This window comes from Hevea brasiliensis, chromosome 12 (genome assembly GCF_030052815.1).
Source record: "Hevea brasiliensis isolate MT/VB/25A 57/8 chromosome 12, ASM3005281v1, whole genome shotgun sequence".
Taxonomy (NCBI): Eukaryota; Viridiplantae; Streptophyta; class Magnoliopsida; order Malpighiales; family Euphorbiaceae; genus Hevea; species Hevea brasiliensis.
Window position 1 is genome coordinate 2,410,956 of NC_079504.1, and position 16,270 is coordinate 2,427,225.

Here is a 16,270-nt window from a genome sequence, read left to right on the forward strand (position 1 = left end):
TCGAGCCGAAAATCGAGTAGAGTCTCCCCTATACCTGGAACTTACCCAACCTGCAAAAGGGTTCAAAATGCATTTCTGTATCCACAAGTTATACATCCACAACTCAATCACATCACATGGCCCCTCCTGGGCCCATCCAACAGTCAACAACCATAATTTAAAAAATTACAATTTAGTCCCCACAATTACCCCTTTTTGCAAATACTATCCAAATGAGTTTTAAAAATTTTAAAACTTTGCCCCGCGGTCCTTAGCAATATTATTAAGCTAATGCAAAATGAATTATATTTTTCTAACCTACCACTAATATTTTATAGATTTTTAATCAAAATCAGGCACTAGATAATTAAGAAAATGTAGGGTTCGGGTTTACAAATGCCAATTCCGACTCTAGAGATGCGTTCGAGACGTCTGAAAATGGTGGGGTAGCCTATACTCGCAACCCGATTCTAAAGCTTTCCCCGTAGTCTGTCTGCCTAGCTCAAAATTGCAGACCTGAGCAACCGGCGAATTTCCGCGAATTGAATATACCTACGCGAAGCCCACAACACGGGATTTATCATATAATTTTTACGAAAATTTTTAAACTCATTTAATGCTCAGAAAAATACTGCGAAGTTTCGCAGGACCTATCAGAAAACGGTGTTAAAAAATTTGAAATGGGTATTGCCGCAAAGCTCTCGATGAGTGGAGCACTCCGGTACTCTCGGATTTTTTTATTGGGTTTATGGTTTTCGAGAAATCTAGCTCGAAAGTCAAAATGGGCTAAAATTTTTTGAGCAAAAATTGGACAAACTGCTAGATGGATTTTTGTGTTCTTGGTGTCTATGGAAAGCTCTCGAGGTGTAAATGTGTTTTGGAACAAGACCCGGTCTGATTGGTGGCCGGATCGATCGAATTTTGGTCGGGAAAGTGAAACATCGCGCGGTGCATAAGGGAAGTTTTTGAGACGTTTTCTGGTGGCTTGGAGCGTCGGCTGGTGGCGGGGAAGGGTGCTGGAGGTGCGCCAGCGAGCTGGGCAGGGAGGGGCGGTGGTTGGTAGGTGAGGGGAGGAGGGAGGAGAGAGAAAAAGGGAAGGAAAATGGGGGTGTCAGGGGCACGCAGGGAAGAAAAGAATAAGGGAAAAAGGGTCGGTCTGATTCGACCGGTCCAATCCGATCCGATTTGATTCGGCCAGTTCGATTCAGAGTACCCAAAATTAAATTTTGACTATGCTTTGGGACTGAAAACGAGACCTAAAAATTTCGAAAAAATTTCAGAAAACTCAGAAAAATTCATAGTCTAAATATATTTTTAGTTTTGCCACGTGGTCTTTAAATAAATTTTTAAAAATTATCAAAGTTTTATATTTTTAAAAAATTGAACCCGATTTCAAAAATTCGAAAAATTTCAAATAATTTCTTAATATTTAAATAAAATAAAATATTAATATCTAATCATAAAATAATTAATTTAAAAATTATGAGTATTACCTTATCTAATATATAATTAGAGATATATAATTAAAATTTTTAAATAAATCACAAGTATACCGATTGGATTAGACTATTTGCACCGGAGAAAGTCATTATAGGAGTAAAATATTCTCAGTGGCGATTATTTTTAAGGATTGAATATTCGACCTTAATTGAAAGATACAGAATCCTTAACTACTCTTATTAACCCATTGATAATTTTTGTTTATTTTTGATAAGATTATAATAAATTTATTTTTGAAGATGCAATTTTGTAAAATGAAAATTAATTCCAATTGTTATATAGTATGCTATATTAAGAATATTTATTTATGGAATAATATTTTGTAAATAAAAAAAATTACCCCCACTGACTAAATTTCTGGCCCCTCCAGTCATCAATTATGGGTCATTCGAGTTGTCACCATCCATCACGATCATATTTTCCCTCGCAACTCCTGCTTTGTTCTGGCTGAAAATCACAAGAAACCAATTGAAAATGACGTAGCCAATTGTGTTCATAGCAAATGTTATAAAAAAAAAAAGACTTTACATTTGAAATATTCTTCAATAAAATAGAAAATTTTTAAAAGATAAATCGCTATAAAGTGGATATGAACAAATATTCTATCTTCCATCCAAACAAAGCTTATAAATTCTGGATTTGTATTACAAATGACTTGTTGCATTGACAAAACCATTGAGAATTTGGAGATGATCAACTTAATTAACTCAAGGATAAGGATAATTATTCTTTTAATTGATATTGAATGCCATGTTGACCAAGACAAAATATTACAGTGAAATCTAAAGCAAAAAAAAAAATAATTAAATGAATAATTTAAGTTATGTATATTTTATGAAAAATATTTTTTTAAAAATATTTTTTTATGTTTAGAGTATTTAAAAAAATATGTTAATAAAAAATATTTTTAATAAAAAAATTAAGTTATTTTTTATTTTATAAATTTTAATAATCATGTTAAAATATGAAAACAGTTATATAGATAAACACATATCATTAATTTAATATTGTAATTAAATAATAAAATATATTTTTTATATATAAATTAACTTTTATAAAATAAATGAGTCTTAATTAATATTTAAAAAAAAATATAAAATATAAATATTTCAAGTTTAAATCCCTTCATTTGTCTATTACAACGTTTATCAAGCTTTAATTATTGTTTATTATGAAAATTTTCTAAGAAAGGAAGTCGTATAACCTTACTATGTGCTCATTTAATCTTCATTAAATTAAAAAAATAATTAAAACGATTAACTTAACTTCCACCTAAATCCTTGGACACAAAATAAATGTTGTTCAACTAGATTCAATTAAACACCATCTACAACCAGAAGAAGCCTTTCCATATCATTGCTGCCCTGTATACAGGCTCATCTTCAATTTTATTCGAATCATCGTTCATAGATACAACCCATCCATTATTTTATTGACTTCTTTCGCTTGTAGTATTGATTTGCTTTCACAAGAATTGGGTTGATCGCGAACAGTAAATGGAAAACTATGTTTGGAATATAATAATCGTGGGAGCGATTTCATGGGCAATAGCATTTGTGTTGACCAGAAAGTTGCTGCCAAACTATTCTTTCGAGTTCTGCAATCGCCTGGTTTCTTCAATCCATGCCATTTTAGCTGTGACATTAGCTTTTCTCTCAGTTGAAGATTGGAGGTGCCCAGCATGTCCTTTGGCTTCAAAACCTTCACCCAATCAGGTTTTTTTTTTTTTTTTTGCTTCTTCTTTTGAGCAATGCTTTAGATTTCGAGATCTCTTTGGAGTTATGAATTAACTGTTGCCGAATGGAGCAGATGCGAACGCTGGCAGTGAGCGTTTCTTACCTGATATATGATCTGATATGTTGCGTCTTCGACAAGCGATTCAATCTGGACAATACAATTCACCATTTGGTTAGCATTGTTGGATTGGGAGCTGGCCTTGCCTATCAAAAGGTAACTTAACCGCGTCTGTTATAAATAGCTTATATGTAAGATAGTATAGAGAGAAAGAATTCTTATATTGTTAAAATATAAAAAAGTGAAGGAATGTCAAGAGTGAAATATGTATAGAATTATATATATATAATTCAATATATATTATTCTATTATGGCACTTGACACGTATATGTGTGAAATAAAATAATTATCATATTATAATTTTCGTAAATAAATTATGAACAGATGTGTTTATTAACAAGTAGATATGTCTGTTAATAAACAGACATGTTAATTCTATACAAACAGTAATAACTATTTATATAAATGTCTGTTAATAAACAGATATGTTTATTCTATATAAAAAGTCATAACTATTTATATAGGTGTCTGTTAATAAACAGGTATGTCTATACAAACAGTCATAACTATTTGCATAGGTATCTTTTAATAAAAAGACATGTCTATTCTATACAAACAATCACAGCTATTTGTATAGGTGTCTTTTAATAAACAGACATGTCTATTACACAAACAATTGTATCTATTAAAGATAAACAAATATGTCTATCTAGAAAAGGTTCCATGACTTTTTATTTTTTATAAATATGGATGAGTTTTTCAATCTAAATATACACTACTTCTACTTCTTCTTCTTCTTTTCTTCTAGTCTCTCTAAATTCAGTTCATATAAAGAGTTCTTAAGAGAAATCTTCAGGAGTTGCTGTCTGCAGATTTCAGGCTTTGTTGTATCATGGAGGTATATTGCCATAACCTTGCAGCAATCTAGTGGGGGCAATTAATACCTTAAAGATAGTGATTCATCACGCCTCAAAGCCTATTCTACACCCACTGCCTCAACAATTTTAAGGTATTAATCGCAATAGAGTCTAAGGCTATTTTCGTGATGAATCAAGAGTTCGTGAAACTTGATCATTTTAAGGAAAAAAATTATGTTCACTAAGAAGGTGAAAGCATATCAAGAAAAGAAGATGAATTGACATGCCAAGGTCATATTCTCAATAACTCATCAGATAGGCCATAAGATTTGTTTACTTCTGTCAAGTCTCTAAATGAAATCTGGAATTCATTAGAAATCGAATATAATACAAAAAAAAAGGTATGGATAAATTTCTCATTATGAAATATTTTGAATTCTAAATACTTGATAATATGCTTGTTATGGATAAGTCCATGAGTTGCATATCTTTGTTTCAAAGTTTAAGGATTTGAAAGTGGTAGTTTCTAAATCATTGCAATTAGGAGGAATAATAGCACATCATACTTATAGTTTGAATGATTATAGGAAGAAATTACTGTATGCCACATACGACTTTTTTCTTAAATAGATTCAGAAATACATACACATTAAAAGTTTTTTATGTGATAATTTAATTTATGTTGATGACATGCTTATAATTAGAAGAAATATAAGGTTATATTGTTATGCTAAAGCTCATGGTGAATGTGTTAAAGAAGATAATAAGATTTATATGCATAAGTAGAAAAACACTTTTTATATGCATAAATCCTAATTCATATTGATTGTGTCTATCACTAACTAGGTGGGGATATTGTTAAAATATTAGTGATAGAAAAATTTATTTTATTTCAAAAGAGTTATGTCTATTCATTAAAAGATATCAAAATGAACTATTTATTACCGATAATTATATCTGTTTTAAAAGGTGTAAATGAACAAATATAATTATTCTAAGAGATACAAAGTGAATGGTTGTATATGTTCTAAAAGGTATAAGTGAATGGTTGTATCTGTTCTAAGAGGTATAAGTGAACGGTTGTATATGTTCTAAGAGGTATAAGTGAACAGATGTAATTATTCTAAGAGATACAAAGTGAACAGTTGTATCTGTTGTAAAAGGTATAAGTGAACAGATGTAATTATTCTAAGAAAAAGTGAACAGATGTAATTATTCTAAGAGATACAAAGTGAACAATTATATCTGTTGTAAAAGGTATAAGAGAATAGATGTAATTATTATAAGAGATACGAAGTGATCTGTTATATCTATTCTAAAAGGTGTAAGTGAACAGATATAATTATTCTAATAAATACAAAGTGAATTATTGTATATGTTTGAAGAGATGCAAATGCTTTATAAATAGTAGTTTGGAACAAAAATCTATTAACTTTTCTTTTTTTTTTTTCTCTTCTCTTCATTTTTAACTACAATCAATATTATTATTCTTTAATTTATTCTTGGAAGAATTTTAAAATTACTGTCTAGATTTATATTTTGGTTATTATCCTTGAGGGATCTGCCTAAACTACCTAGCTGTAACATAGTGGGGGTTTTACTCTTTATCAATTTCATTATATTGAGGGAAGCAAATACTTCATATGTATTTATTGCAAATTGACTAGAAATTTTGGTAGAATAATTACTCAAATTGAGTATACTAATGCTATTGATAGCTTAATTTATGCTATGTATTGCACTAGACCTGATATTGCTTTCGCAGTATTTAAATTATCAAGTTATACTAGTAATATTAGTGTGAAATACTGGAAAGAAATTTCAAGGGTTTTTTGATATTAAAAAAAAAAGAATTGTAAACTATAGATTATTCTGTGATAAATTTCCAAATGTGCTAAAACTATATAAAGAGTTGTATTAATGTAAATAGTTGTGTCTCTTGGCCAAAAGATGTAACTAAATAAAAAGATGCAATTCTTCTTAATAGTTACATGTATGAAGAGATGAATTTATTGGCCAAACGGTTGATACATTTTGAGTAGTAAACATAAGAGCCTTACAAGTCATTTGTAAGAAGTGACAAAAGGACAAATAAGTATGCATTTGTGTGTATGTGAAAGTTTAGTTTGGTTCTTTATTGTTGGATACTCTCATTTTAAACAAGTTATAGAGTAATTTATTTCTACAAATAAGGTATAAATCTAAACTTTGAATTATTTATGTAGTTCATGTTATAAACATGTGATTATATGGTTGACTAGTGAAACAAATATGGTGGAGATCCTAGGGTTATACAAATGCCAATTGGATAAGTAGTACTACAGATAATAAGTCAGCCTTTGGTTGGGTGTCCACTTTAGGTGGAGGTTTTATTTCTTGGGCATCAAAGAAACAAACTTGTATAACTCATTCTACGGTGGAATCCGAATTTATAACTTTGAAAAATGTTGGTAAAGAAGCAGAATGGCTGAAAAAACTTATTACCGGATATTAAGTTGTGGCCACAACCTGTGCCATCTATTTCTTTATATTGTGATAGTCAAAATAATGATGGCTCAAGCTTATAGTAAAATATACAATTGAAAGTATATACATATAAGCTTAAGACATGAAAATGTAAGACAATTAGTCTCTAATGGTGTTATTACCATGTTATGTTAAATCCTATAATAATCTAGCAAATCCTTTAATAAAAGGGCTCTCGAGAGTTATGATCATAAGTACATGTGCTGATTAGGATTTAGAATATTCCATTAAATTTACTACTGATGGGAACCCTACTTTATAGTATTATTACTAAATAAAGTTTAAAGGGTAATAACAAGTCATTAGTAAATATTGTAATTAAGTACTTAGTGTACTAAGGTAATGGAATGAGGATGAGTATTTATATTCTTAATGAAGTTTAATATTAATACAAAAGAAACTTCACCTATATGAACATAGGAAGTGGTGAACTTTTTAAGTCGAACTAATTGATTCGTGTGTGTAGTATTTCCGGTTCTATTTAATAGGAATCTAGGTTTAAGCTAAAACCATCATGATTTCTTTAAAACTTTGAAGTACTGAGACTAAGGAAAAGTTTAAATCGAAAGATACTTTTCATTATGCATAAAACAATGGAATCTAACAATACAAGCTAAGCGAGGGATTGTTATAAATAACTTGTATGTTAGATAGTATAGAGAGAAAGAAAAGGAATGTCAAGGGTGAAATATGTATAGAATTATATATATATAATTCAATATATATTATTCTATTATGGCACTTGACACGTATATGTGTGAAATAAAATAATTATCATATTATAATTTTCGTAAATAAATTATGAACAGATGTGTTTATTAACAAGTAGATATATCTGTTAATAAATAGACATGTTAATTCTATACAAACAGTAATAACTGTTTGTATAAGTGTTTGTTAATAAACAGATATATCTATTCTATATAAAAAGTCATAACTATTTATATAGATGTCTGTTAATAAACAGGTATGTCTATACAAACAGTCATAACTATTTGTATAGGTATCTTTTAATAAAAAGACATGTCTATTCTATACAAACAGTCACAGCTATTTGTATAGGTATCTTTTAATAAACAGACATGTCTATTACACAAGATAAACAGATGTGTCTATCTAGAAAAGGTTCCATGACTTTTCATTCTTTATAAATATGGATGAGTTTTTCAATCCAGATATATACTATTTCTACTTCTTTTCTTCTTTTTTTCTAGTCTCTCTAAATTCAGTTCATATAAAGAGTTCTTAAGGGAAATCTTCAGGAGTTGCTGTTCGCAGATTTCAGGCTTTGTTGTATACTGGAGGTATATTGCCATAACCTTGCAGCAATCTAGTAGGGGCAATTAATACCTTAAAGATAGTGATTCATCACGCCTCAAAGCCTATTCTACACCCACTGCCTCAACAACACACCCCCCCTCCCCTTTTCTCCACCAGAGCTGAATTCTAGTTAATATCTAATGTATTCAGAATTATTACTCCTGAAGATTTTTCTAATAAAATTGAACTCTAACCAATAAGAAAATGGGTTTCCATTCTTAATAAGATGATGAACTTGTATATACAGAATTGTTACTTCTAAAATGTTTTCTAATAAAATTGAATATTAATTAATAAAAAAAGTGTTCCCATCATTACTTATTATATATTTTTTTTATTGATTTAGGTTTTTTTTTTTTTGAAATTAATGTAGCACACAGTTAGGTAAACCATTTCTTTTTCTCTTTATGGTAAGACGCCGCATATGCCAAATTACAATCTCCGTCCCTAAATGGAGATTTAATTAACAGGTCGTCAAGAATGTCCCACTTATGCCAAATTATTACCCTTATTTAGATCGAGAGTACATCACTTTATTAATATTTTTACTTTATTAATATTTTTACCTTTTTTGAGATATTAAATGTTACCTTTGGGGAGTAGTTAATAATTACTTTTTCAAAAATTAAAATTTATGAAAACAATATTTAACTTTTGATTTTTTTAACTTTTTAATGTGTGTAAGTTTTTAGTTGTAATAATATACAATTTTATTGATTTCAAGCCAAAAACAACTTGTTCCAACTTTCCAAAAATGATGCTGGTGGTGACTGATGGGTAACTCTCTGGTGTAGTGTGGATCAGAGCTGGTTACGGCAGTGTGGATAACAGAGATGTCAAGCCCTTTCCTCCACTTAAGGGAGCTTCTTAAGGATCTTGGTTACAGGGACACTGCCCTTAATTTGGCAGCCGATGTAAGTTCTCTCTCTACGCTCTCATTTTAATGTATTAGTCTTAATGGTCAATGATTAAGTTTCACTATGATTCAAAATCTGATAGCCGTTAGAATATATATATATATATATATATATATATATATATATATATATATATATATATATATATATGCAAAGATTAGGAGATTTATATACATCATCTGATATAGTTTAAAGTCAAAGTTTAATTAATGAGGTGGAGAAAAATCATACATGAAATTATGTAATTAATTAAATCTTAGTTAAAAAAAATTAATTAAGAATCTTGATTAGATCTAAATCTTATTATATTGCAGATCTCATTCGCACTAATATTCACCTGTGCGAGAATGGTTGGTGGGCCTTACCTTGCTTACGTGACACTGAAAGCTGATAATCCACTTATTATTAAGGTAATTGTTAAGTTTGGTCTTTTTTTTTTTTTTCTTTTAAAATTCAGAAAATGTTGTATTAATGGATTGGGAATGTTGTTTAGGTAATGGCGGTCGGATTACAGCTGGTCAGTGCTTTCTGGTTCTACAAGATTGTGAGAATGGTGAAATACAAGCTCGCCAACAAAACCAAAACCACGGCCAACAAAGCTGAAAAATTGAATTAGGCCTGTGCAAAATTCATGTGCATCTATAAAGTTTAAGTCGATAGTACTTCAATTTCCTTTGAGATTGAGTTGCGAGAATGATAAGAATCAATACGATTTAATTAATTATATAATAAAATATATGATATGATATAATATAATATAATATGTTGATATAATTATTTAAATATTTAATTAATTTATAATAATACTAATAAAGAGTGACAATATTACAATGACGGATGATGCAAAGTAATGATTATGATCGTCAAGCGATATAATAATAATAATAATAACTGCAATAATGGTATTGACGATTATTAATTGATGATGGTAATAAAAAAATAAATTGAAATAAATAATTATATATATATATATATATATATATATATATATATAATATGATTAAATTAGTTATTTATAACCGTAGGTGAAATTGGCTACAGGCCAAAATAGCAAAGACTTTAAAATTACTACTTTTATGTAGTACAGGTTTTCCATGGACAAATGAAGGGTAATTTTCAAACAAAAGCAAAATCCAAGACCAACTTTGAATCTCCCATCTTATCCCTTTTCCCATCTTCATTTGAGTCTCTGTTCTAAATTTGGTTAACAGAATGCTGGGAGAAATAGCTACGCCCCCCTTGCAATGGAGACAAAACATAGTTTTAGCGGAAAATTAATCTTCATTATCAAAACAAAAAACACTTCCTGATATCTTTTTCTGTGTATTTTGCGATTAATTTTTGACAGCGAAGGTAGCGTACTCTCATTTTAAAAGTACGAAATTAAAAGCAAAGTAAATACAGAATTCACAATGATAGCTTGATGGTGGCAGTTCTATCACTGCCATGCTTCAAAACAACCACTGAAGAATATAGGCATAGGAATTAGAAAAGCCATGTAGAATCCTATGAATAACTACAAATATGTCATCTAGAAAGAAACAAGTGAAATTCATTTTCAACATGTTCAAAAGACCGATGAAGTAGAATATTTGAAAACTTGAAGAGTGAAATCCATAAACTGTGATAATATTGTTTGTCATGGCCAAAAAACAAACAATGCACCATATATTTTTGAAATAAATGCACTGCCTCCATCTCCATGGCAACGCAAGCGAGATTCTAGTCCTTCCCAAAATCAGCATTATAATGTGCACTTGATTCAAGTTTCTTTGCTTCGTTAAGCTTCCTGACAGCCTGTGGTATTATAGCAAAATAAGATTAAACACATCCCGCAAATTATAAATTGGACAGACCACATAAACTGTTATTTTCTTGTTTGTATTAATATCAAGGCAAAATAACACATTTGTGCTTGGTTTGCGAGATAAGGTCCATTGTTAAAGTACATTGTGCTAAGAACATAAAATACCTTCATAAAATCTTCATGGATGACATAATCACGTTCAGCTCGGATTGCTGACATTCCTGCTTCGGTGCAAACATTGCGGAGATCAGCTCCATTAAAACCCTACGATAGTTGCAACAGACAACAGTCATTAAAATAAGGCAATAAATGCATAAAACAAAGATAACCACCGTTTAGCTCACCTCTGCAAGTTTCACAACAGCCTCATAGTCGATCTCCCCATGCTTGGCAATGCCAGCAGCATGAATTTTAAGAATTTCCATTCTTGATTGTTCGTTTGGCAGTGGAATTTCTATCTTCCTGTCTAATCGCCCAGGACGAAGAAGTGCAGGATCGAGAACATCAGGTCTGTTTGTTGCCATTATCATTTTAACCTGCATTATGCAATAGGATGAATTATGTTTTCTTGAAGTCACGTACACTTGCATGATAATAATATATAAGCTGCAGAGCTAAACACTGGTTATAGGTCCATAATGTCAACAGTAAAAATCCAATTTTAGAAAGCTTTTAGAAATTCAATTTTAAGGTTAGGCACCCAAGCACACAGATTTCAGCAGGGTTTTAAAACTCCAATTTTAACGGTCACATGTGAAGAACATGCCATAGTGTTCCAGTAAATGCCCAACAGCCATACGACCAGCTATATTATATGGCAATGAGTGTTGGGCACTGAAGGAGTCGTATGTGCCCAAAATAAGAGTTGCGGAGATGAGAATGTTAAGGTGGATGAGTGGTCATACTAGCCTAGATAAAGTCAAAGGTAATAGTGGTGCCAATTAAGAATAAGTTGAGAGAAGAGAGATTGAGGTGGTTTCGTCATGTGAAGCGTAGACATACGGAGGCTCCAGTTAGACAAGTAGAGCACATTAAGTTAGAGGATAGAAAGAAAAGAAGAGGTAGACTTAAACTGACTTGGAGGAGAGTAGTACAACATGACCTAGAAGCATTACACATTTCCGATGATTTAACCCAAAATCGTTTAGAATGGAGAAAGAAAATCTATATAGCCGACCCCAAATTTTTGGGATAAATGTTTAGTTAAGTTGAGTTGAGTTGAACCCTTACATGACCATGTAAAAATGATCAGTAGAAAAAACCCAAGGCATCATTCCGAAAACAATCCTTTGGGCTTTGAAAAAAAAATATGAATTGGCATGTGGTATGTAATCATAATTAAAATACCTTCCCAAGCTGGTCAAATCCATCAAGCTGATTAAGTAACTCCATCAGCGTTCTTTGAATTTCACGATCAGCACTCGTTCCTTCACTAAAACGGCGTCCACCAATGGCATCAATCTCATCCATGAAAATGATGCAGGGCTAGACAAACAAAAGAAATTAGTAATATAAGTTGAGGTATGAATTCCGTAGGAAAACAAATCCAAAATCCAAGACTCGTACTTGGTGATCTCGAGCATATCCAAACATTTCTCGTATCAACCTAGCACTTTCTCCAATGTATTTGTCGATAATGGCACTTGAAACAACCTTTTTTCAAATTTAAAAGTATACGTTAACCAAGGGAACCAACTGCAAGCAATAGAATGTAAAAGACAAAAAGCTGATTAGAGAAAACAAAAACTGACCTTCAAAAAGTTGGCATCTATGTTACTTGCAATAGCCCGAGCCAGTAATGTCTTTCCAGTACCAGGAGGTCCATAAAGAAGGACACCCTGAAACAAAATTTAAATTTGAAAAGAACATTAAATAACTTCATTCAAATGGGACAAATAACTAATAGGTTTAAAGGAAGCAACAAAGGAAAATAGGGGGAAAAGAATAAAAAGGAAAGGGAAATTTTTTGAGCAAATAGAATTTCTTCGAACAACTTCTAAAAGAATTTCAACTTTGATGAGACACTAAAATAAAAAACCGCATGATCACCTTCGGAGGTTTAATCCCCACTCTAAGGAAAAGCTCAGGGTTCATAAGAGGTAGCTCAATGGATTCCCTCAATTCTCTGATTTGATCAGATAAACCACCCACAGCTGAGTAGCTCACATTACCAGGATCCTCATGAAGCATATTATAAACGACCGGATCTACCTGCCAGCCCGAGGCACACACAATAACACACATTATGTGTGATGTGATAATGAACAAGAAATTCAATTAGAGCGACAGCTAGTAGAAAAGCAAATGGCATTGTTTATTATGCTTTCAGGCTTTCAATGATGCTCGAAAGAAAGGATCATAATAACTTACTTCACGTGGAAGAGCCCGCATGATTGTGAGCGTTGTCATGTCAAGAACCACCCTAGTTCCGGCAGTCAATTTTTCCTTATCAACCTTACTGCGGCAGCCAACCACATATCGAGGGCCACTGCTTGCTTTAACAATTACTGAAACATTAAAGAAATAGAAGCAACCATTACTCCTTGATCATCAACTATCTCTTAAAGCCACATAAACAAAACAAAGGAAGTCGGGGTAAAAATGAGCAGATGGAATCAAAGGATTAAAAAGCAAAAATTGTGCAATTTGAACCGTATCCACAAGAGATGACTGTAAAAAAAATCCAGCTGAAAATCAACATAGTTTGAGGAATCATGAAGAATCCTATTTAAGAAACTATTCCCAATTCTCAGCAATTTGAAACATACAATACAACCAGAAATTGCACATATATAGAAAAGGCCAGCAGAAAATACAAGAATCAGGAGTACTTACAGCGCTCATTGTCAAGAGGTCGGAGAACTTCTCCAATGATCTGCCCTACACTTTGAAGGGACTTCAAATCATCCTCTGTCTTATTGAACTCTTTCTTAGCAGATCTCAAATTCTCCCTCACTGCGTGAACATAATTTCCAACTCAGTACCACATAAAAACTTTTACCACACCATGAGTCCATGACTATCAACTCCCAAAGCAATGACATATGATCAAGTTTCAAAGGCCATTCACAGTCTTTTAACATATGTAGTTAATCATCAATGAACAGAAACAAGTAAAGAAACCAGCATTTCATCATTGTAACAACAAAGCAATAAGAACAGAACGCATAATCTGATAATGGTTATGGTTCCTTGTGAATCAATGATGAAACTAAAAAGTAAAAACCCAACTAAGGTGCCTACAGAGCATATCCTGAAATGAAAAATTTTTAGCTCCTTCTTTTATTGAAAAATTAATATTACACGAGTGAAATCTAATTGAGTTATCATCCCATTAAAGTCACGACGCTTTATTCTTTTAAAAGAAAGGACAATTTATTCGAAATTGCAGCTTTCAAAATTGCGAAACCTAAATTCCGTAGAAACCGAATTAGCATACACGAACGAAATTTGGAACCTTTTCATTTATAGACAAAATATTCCAATAATATGTAAAGCTAAATCGACCCAATCTAAATAATTGATCCCAAAAATTGAAGGAATAACAATAGAAATAGATAAAACCAAGGTAATATCAGATCGATTAAGCAATTGTAAAACTGATATATAGGTTTTTTTAGTAATTTGCTCGACTGACCAGCTCGTACTCTGGATTCCAGCTCCTTGTGCTGGAGTAACTTCTTGCGATAGTCCGCTACGGCATTACGACGCCGTGCTGCATCTTCTCCGTCGCTGCTGCTCATCGTTCAAATTGGCACTAGATTTTCCTTCCCTTATTTTCCTAAAGTAGCAACCCCTAATGAACCACCGCTACTGACTTGCGAGTTGGGTCACCTAGATGTGAGTTGTCGGATTTGCGAAGGGTAAATTACTATCAGGTCCTGTAAGTTATCAAACCTAATTAATTAGTCCTTTATTTAGCTCAATTAAAACACATATATCTATATGTGAGAGGGAATATCGGCTTTTTAAAAAATGTTTTTTATTTTTTAAAATTATTATAATTATATTTTTATTATTTAAATTAATTTTAACATTTATATAAATTTAAAATTTTTAATTTTATTTATATTTAATTTTAATTAAATATAAAATTTTATAAAAAATAATTTAATAAAATAAAAAAATAATTTAATTATAATCAATAATTTATATATAATATAATAAATTCTATATAAAAATATGAATAAGTGGCGAATTTTAGAACGGATAAAAACGTTATTAAATTTTTTATATTTTTACAATAAAAATAAATAATTAATAATTATAACAATAATAAAATAATAATAATAATAATAATAATAATAATAATAATAATAATAATAATAATAAGATTGTGAAGATGATTTTGCATTAGAAGTTTTAATCGGAACTTCAATTACAACTTGTATTTTATAAAATTAAATTATTTAATTTTTTTGTCAAATAACATGTTTTACCCTTTAATATTTATACCATTTAATTTATATAGTTTAAATTATTCATACGATTTACTATTTTATTCGTCTAATTATAATTAAAATAAGTTAATTAATTTTTTTTTAAATAAATTTAATAAAAAAAATTAAAGAATTTTATCTTATAAAATATAGGAATGTTTTAATTAATTTTTAAAAAAAGGACTAAAATACAATAACCTAATAGTAAAAATATATGATATTATTAAAATTATAAAACATAATATAATAAATTTATTTTATTAAGATTTTAATAAATTAAAAAAAAAACATTACCTAAAAAAAAATTTAAATAAGACAAAGTTTTAATAAAAAAATTATTAAAGCTCCTAAGATGAAGACTGATTATTTTAGGGAAAAAAATTAGAAAATATTTTATGGCATTAAAAGAAAATTGATCAATTAATATATTTTTTTATCAAAAGAAAATTTAATTATCTGTTTTAAATATTTTCTAAAATTTAATAAATTTATTAAACTGTAAAAAAAAATAATGGAAGTATATAGTATAAATACACATAAATTAAGTTTTTAATAATTATAAATGGCAATAATAGACTATACGTAGTCATAAGCAGTCATTATTAGAAATCGACAATTAATAATGGTCATTATAATTTATAATATATATATATATATATATTTTTATCCTCCTATAATTAAAAAAAAATATTTGTAACTGATACAATAACATTACAGATAAATATCCCACTTTATTAAAATTCTGGGCTTTACTATAATTGAATTAATATTAAATCTACTATAAATAAGAGTCTAATTGATGCAAACTCAAACCTCTATAATCTATCTTTAATTAATTTTATATTAAACTTAATTCTAAATTATTGATTTAATCATTGAAGAGGTTGCTTAATGTAATCCACCCAGCGATGTCTCAAATTCATACCCGCAAAAAAATCCATAAATATTATCAATAATTTAAATACTTTTATAATATTGTAAATTGAAAGAGTTTTGTTATTTAAAAAAAAATGAAATAGTTATTATTTTTTTAAACTCTAAACATGAATACATATATATAATTTTCAACATTGAAATTAAATGCTAAAAAAATGATTTTTCATAAACAAAATTTACGAAAGAGTTAATGGC

At 29.9% G+C, this 16,270-nt stretch overlaps 2 protein-coding genes across 4 annotated transcripts; one reads left to right on the forward strand and one right to left on the reverse strand.

Moving 5' to 3' along the window:
• Window positions 1–2,798: 2,798 nt before the first annotated feature.
• On the forward strand, window positions 2,799–9,627 carry LOC110649255 (uncharacterized). Its single transcript, XM_021803753.2, has 5 exons — window positions 2,799–3,194; window positions 3,289–3,429; window positions 8,771–8,890; window positions 9,208–9,303; window positions 9,387–9,627. The coding sequence occupies exons 1-5, from the start codon at window positions 2,976–2,978 to the stop codon at window positions 9,507–9,509; spliced, it is 699 nt and encodes a 232-aa protein (XP_021659445.2). The 5' UTR covers window positions 2,799–2,975; the 3' UTR covers window positions 9,510–9,627.
• Window positions 9,628–9,915: 288 nt separating this feature from the next.
• Window positions 9,916–14,528, reverse strand: LOC110649257 (26S proteasome regulatory subunit S10B homolog B). Of its 3 annotated transcripts, none has more exons than XR_002493737.2 (11): window positions 14,338–14,528; window positions 13,536–13,655; window positions 13,071–13,207; window positions 12,750–12,911; window positions 12,452–12,538; window positions 12,267–12,353; window positions 12,048–12,185; window positions 11,045–11,236; window positions 10,866–10,964; window positions 10,559–10,690; window positions 9,916–10,121 (listed from the first exon to the last, which is right to left on the reverse strand). XR_002493737.2 is itself a non-coding variant. In XM_021803757.2 (10 exons), the coding sequence occupies exons 1-10, from the start codon at window positions 14,441–14,443 to the stop codon at window positions 10,616–10,618; spliced, it is 1,203 nt and encodes a 400-aa protein (XP_021659449.1). In that variant the 5' UTR covers window positions 14,444–14,528; the 3' UTR covers window positions 10,358–10,615. The 3 variants fall into 3 exon arrangements, 1 of the variants encoding a protein (XP_021659449.1); XR_002493736.2 differs by having other exon boundaries at window positions 9,916–10,131; XM_021803757.2 differs by lacking the exon at window positions 9,916–10,121 and having other exon boundaries at window positions 10,358–10,690.
• Between the last annotated feature and the right edge of the window lie 1,742 nt (window positions 14,529–16,270).

What these genes read in the sequence shown, in the direction of transcription:
- LOC110649255 (XM_021803753.2), top strand. Translation starts at nt 2,976, where the DNA reads ATGGAAAACTATGTTTGGAATATAATAATCGTGGGAGCGATTTCATGG. An exon ending in CTGGCCTTGCCTATCAAAAG is followed by an intron (nt 3,430 to 8,770) that starts GTAACTTAACCG and finishes TCTCTGGTGTAG; the next exon opens with TGTGGATCAGAGCTGGTTAC. An exon ending in CCCTTAATTTGGCAGCCGAT is followed by an intron (nt 8,891 to 9,207) that starts GTAAGTTCTCTC and finishes ATTATATTGCAG; the next exon opens with ATCTCATTCGCACTAATATT.
- LOC110649257 (XM_021803757.2), bottom strand. Translation starts at nt 14,443, where the DNA reads ATGAGCAGCAGCGACGGAGAAGATGCAGCACGGCGTCGTAATGCCGTA. An exon ending in TGGGGATTAAACCTCCGAAG is followed by an intron (nt 12,539 to 12,749) that starts GTGATCATGCGG and finishes ATTTTGTTTCAG; the next exon opens with GGTGTCCTTCTTTATGGACC. An exon ending in CTGTTGTGAAACTTGCAGAG is followed by an intron (nt 10,965 to 11,044) that starts GTGAGCTAAACG and finishes CAACTATCGTAG; the next exon opens with GGTTTTAATGGAGCTGATCT.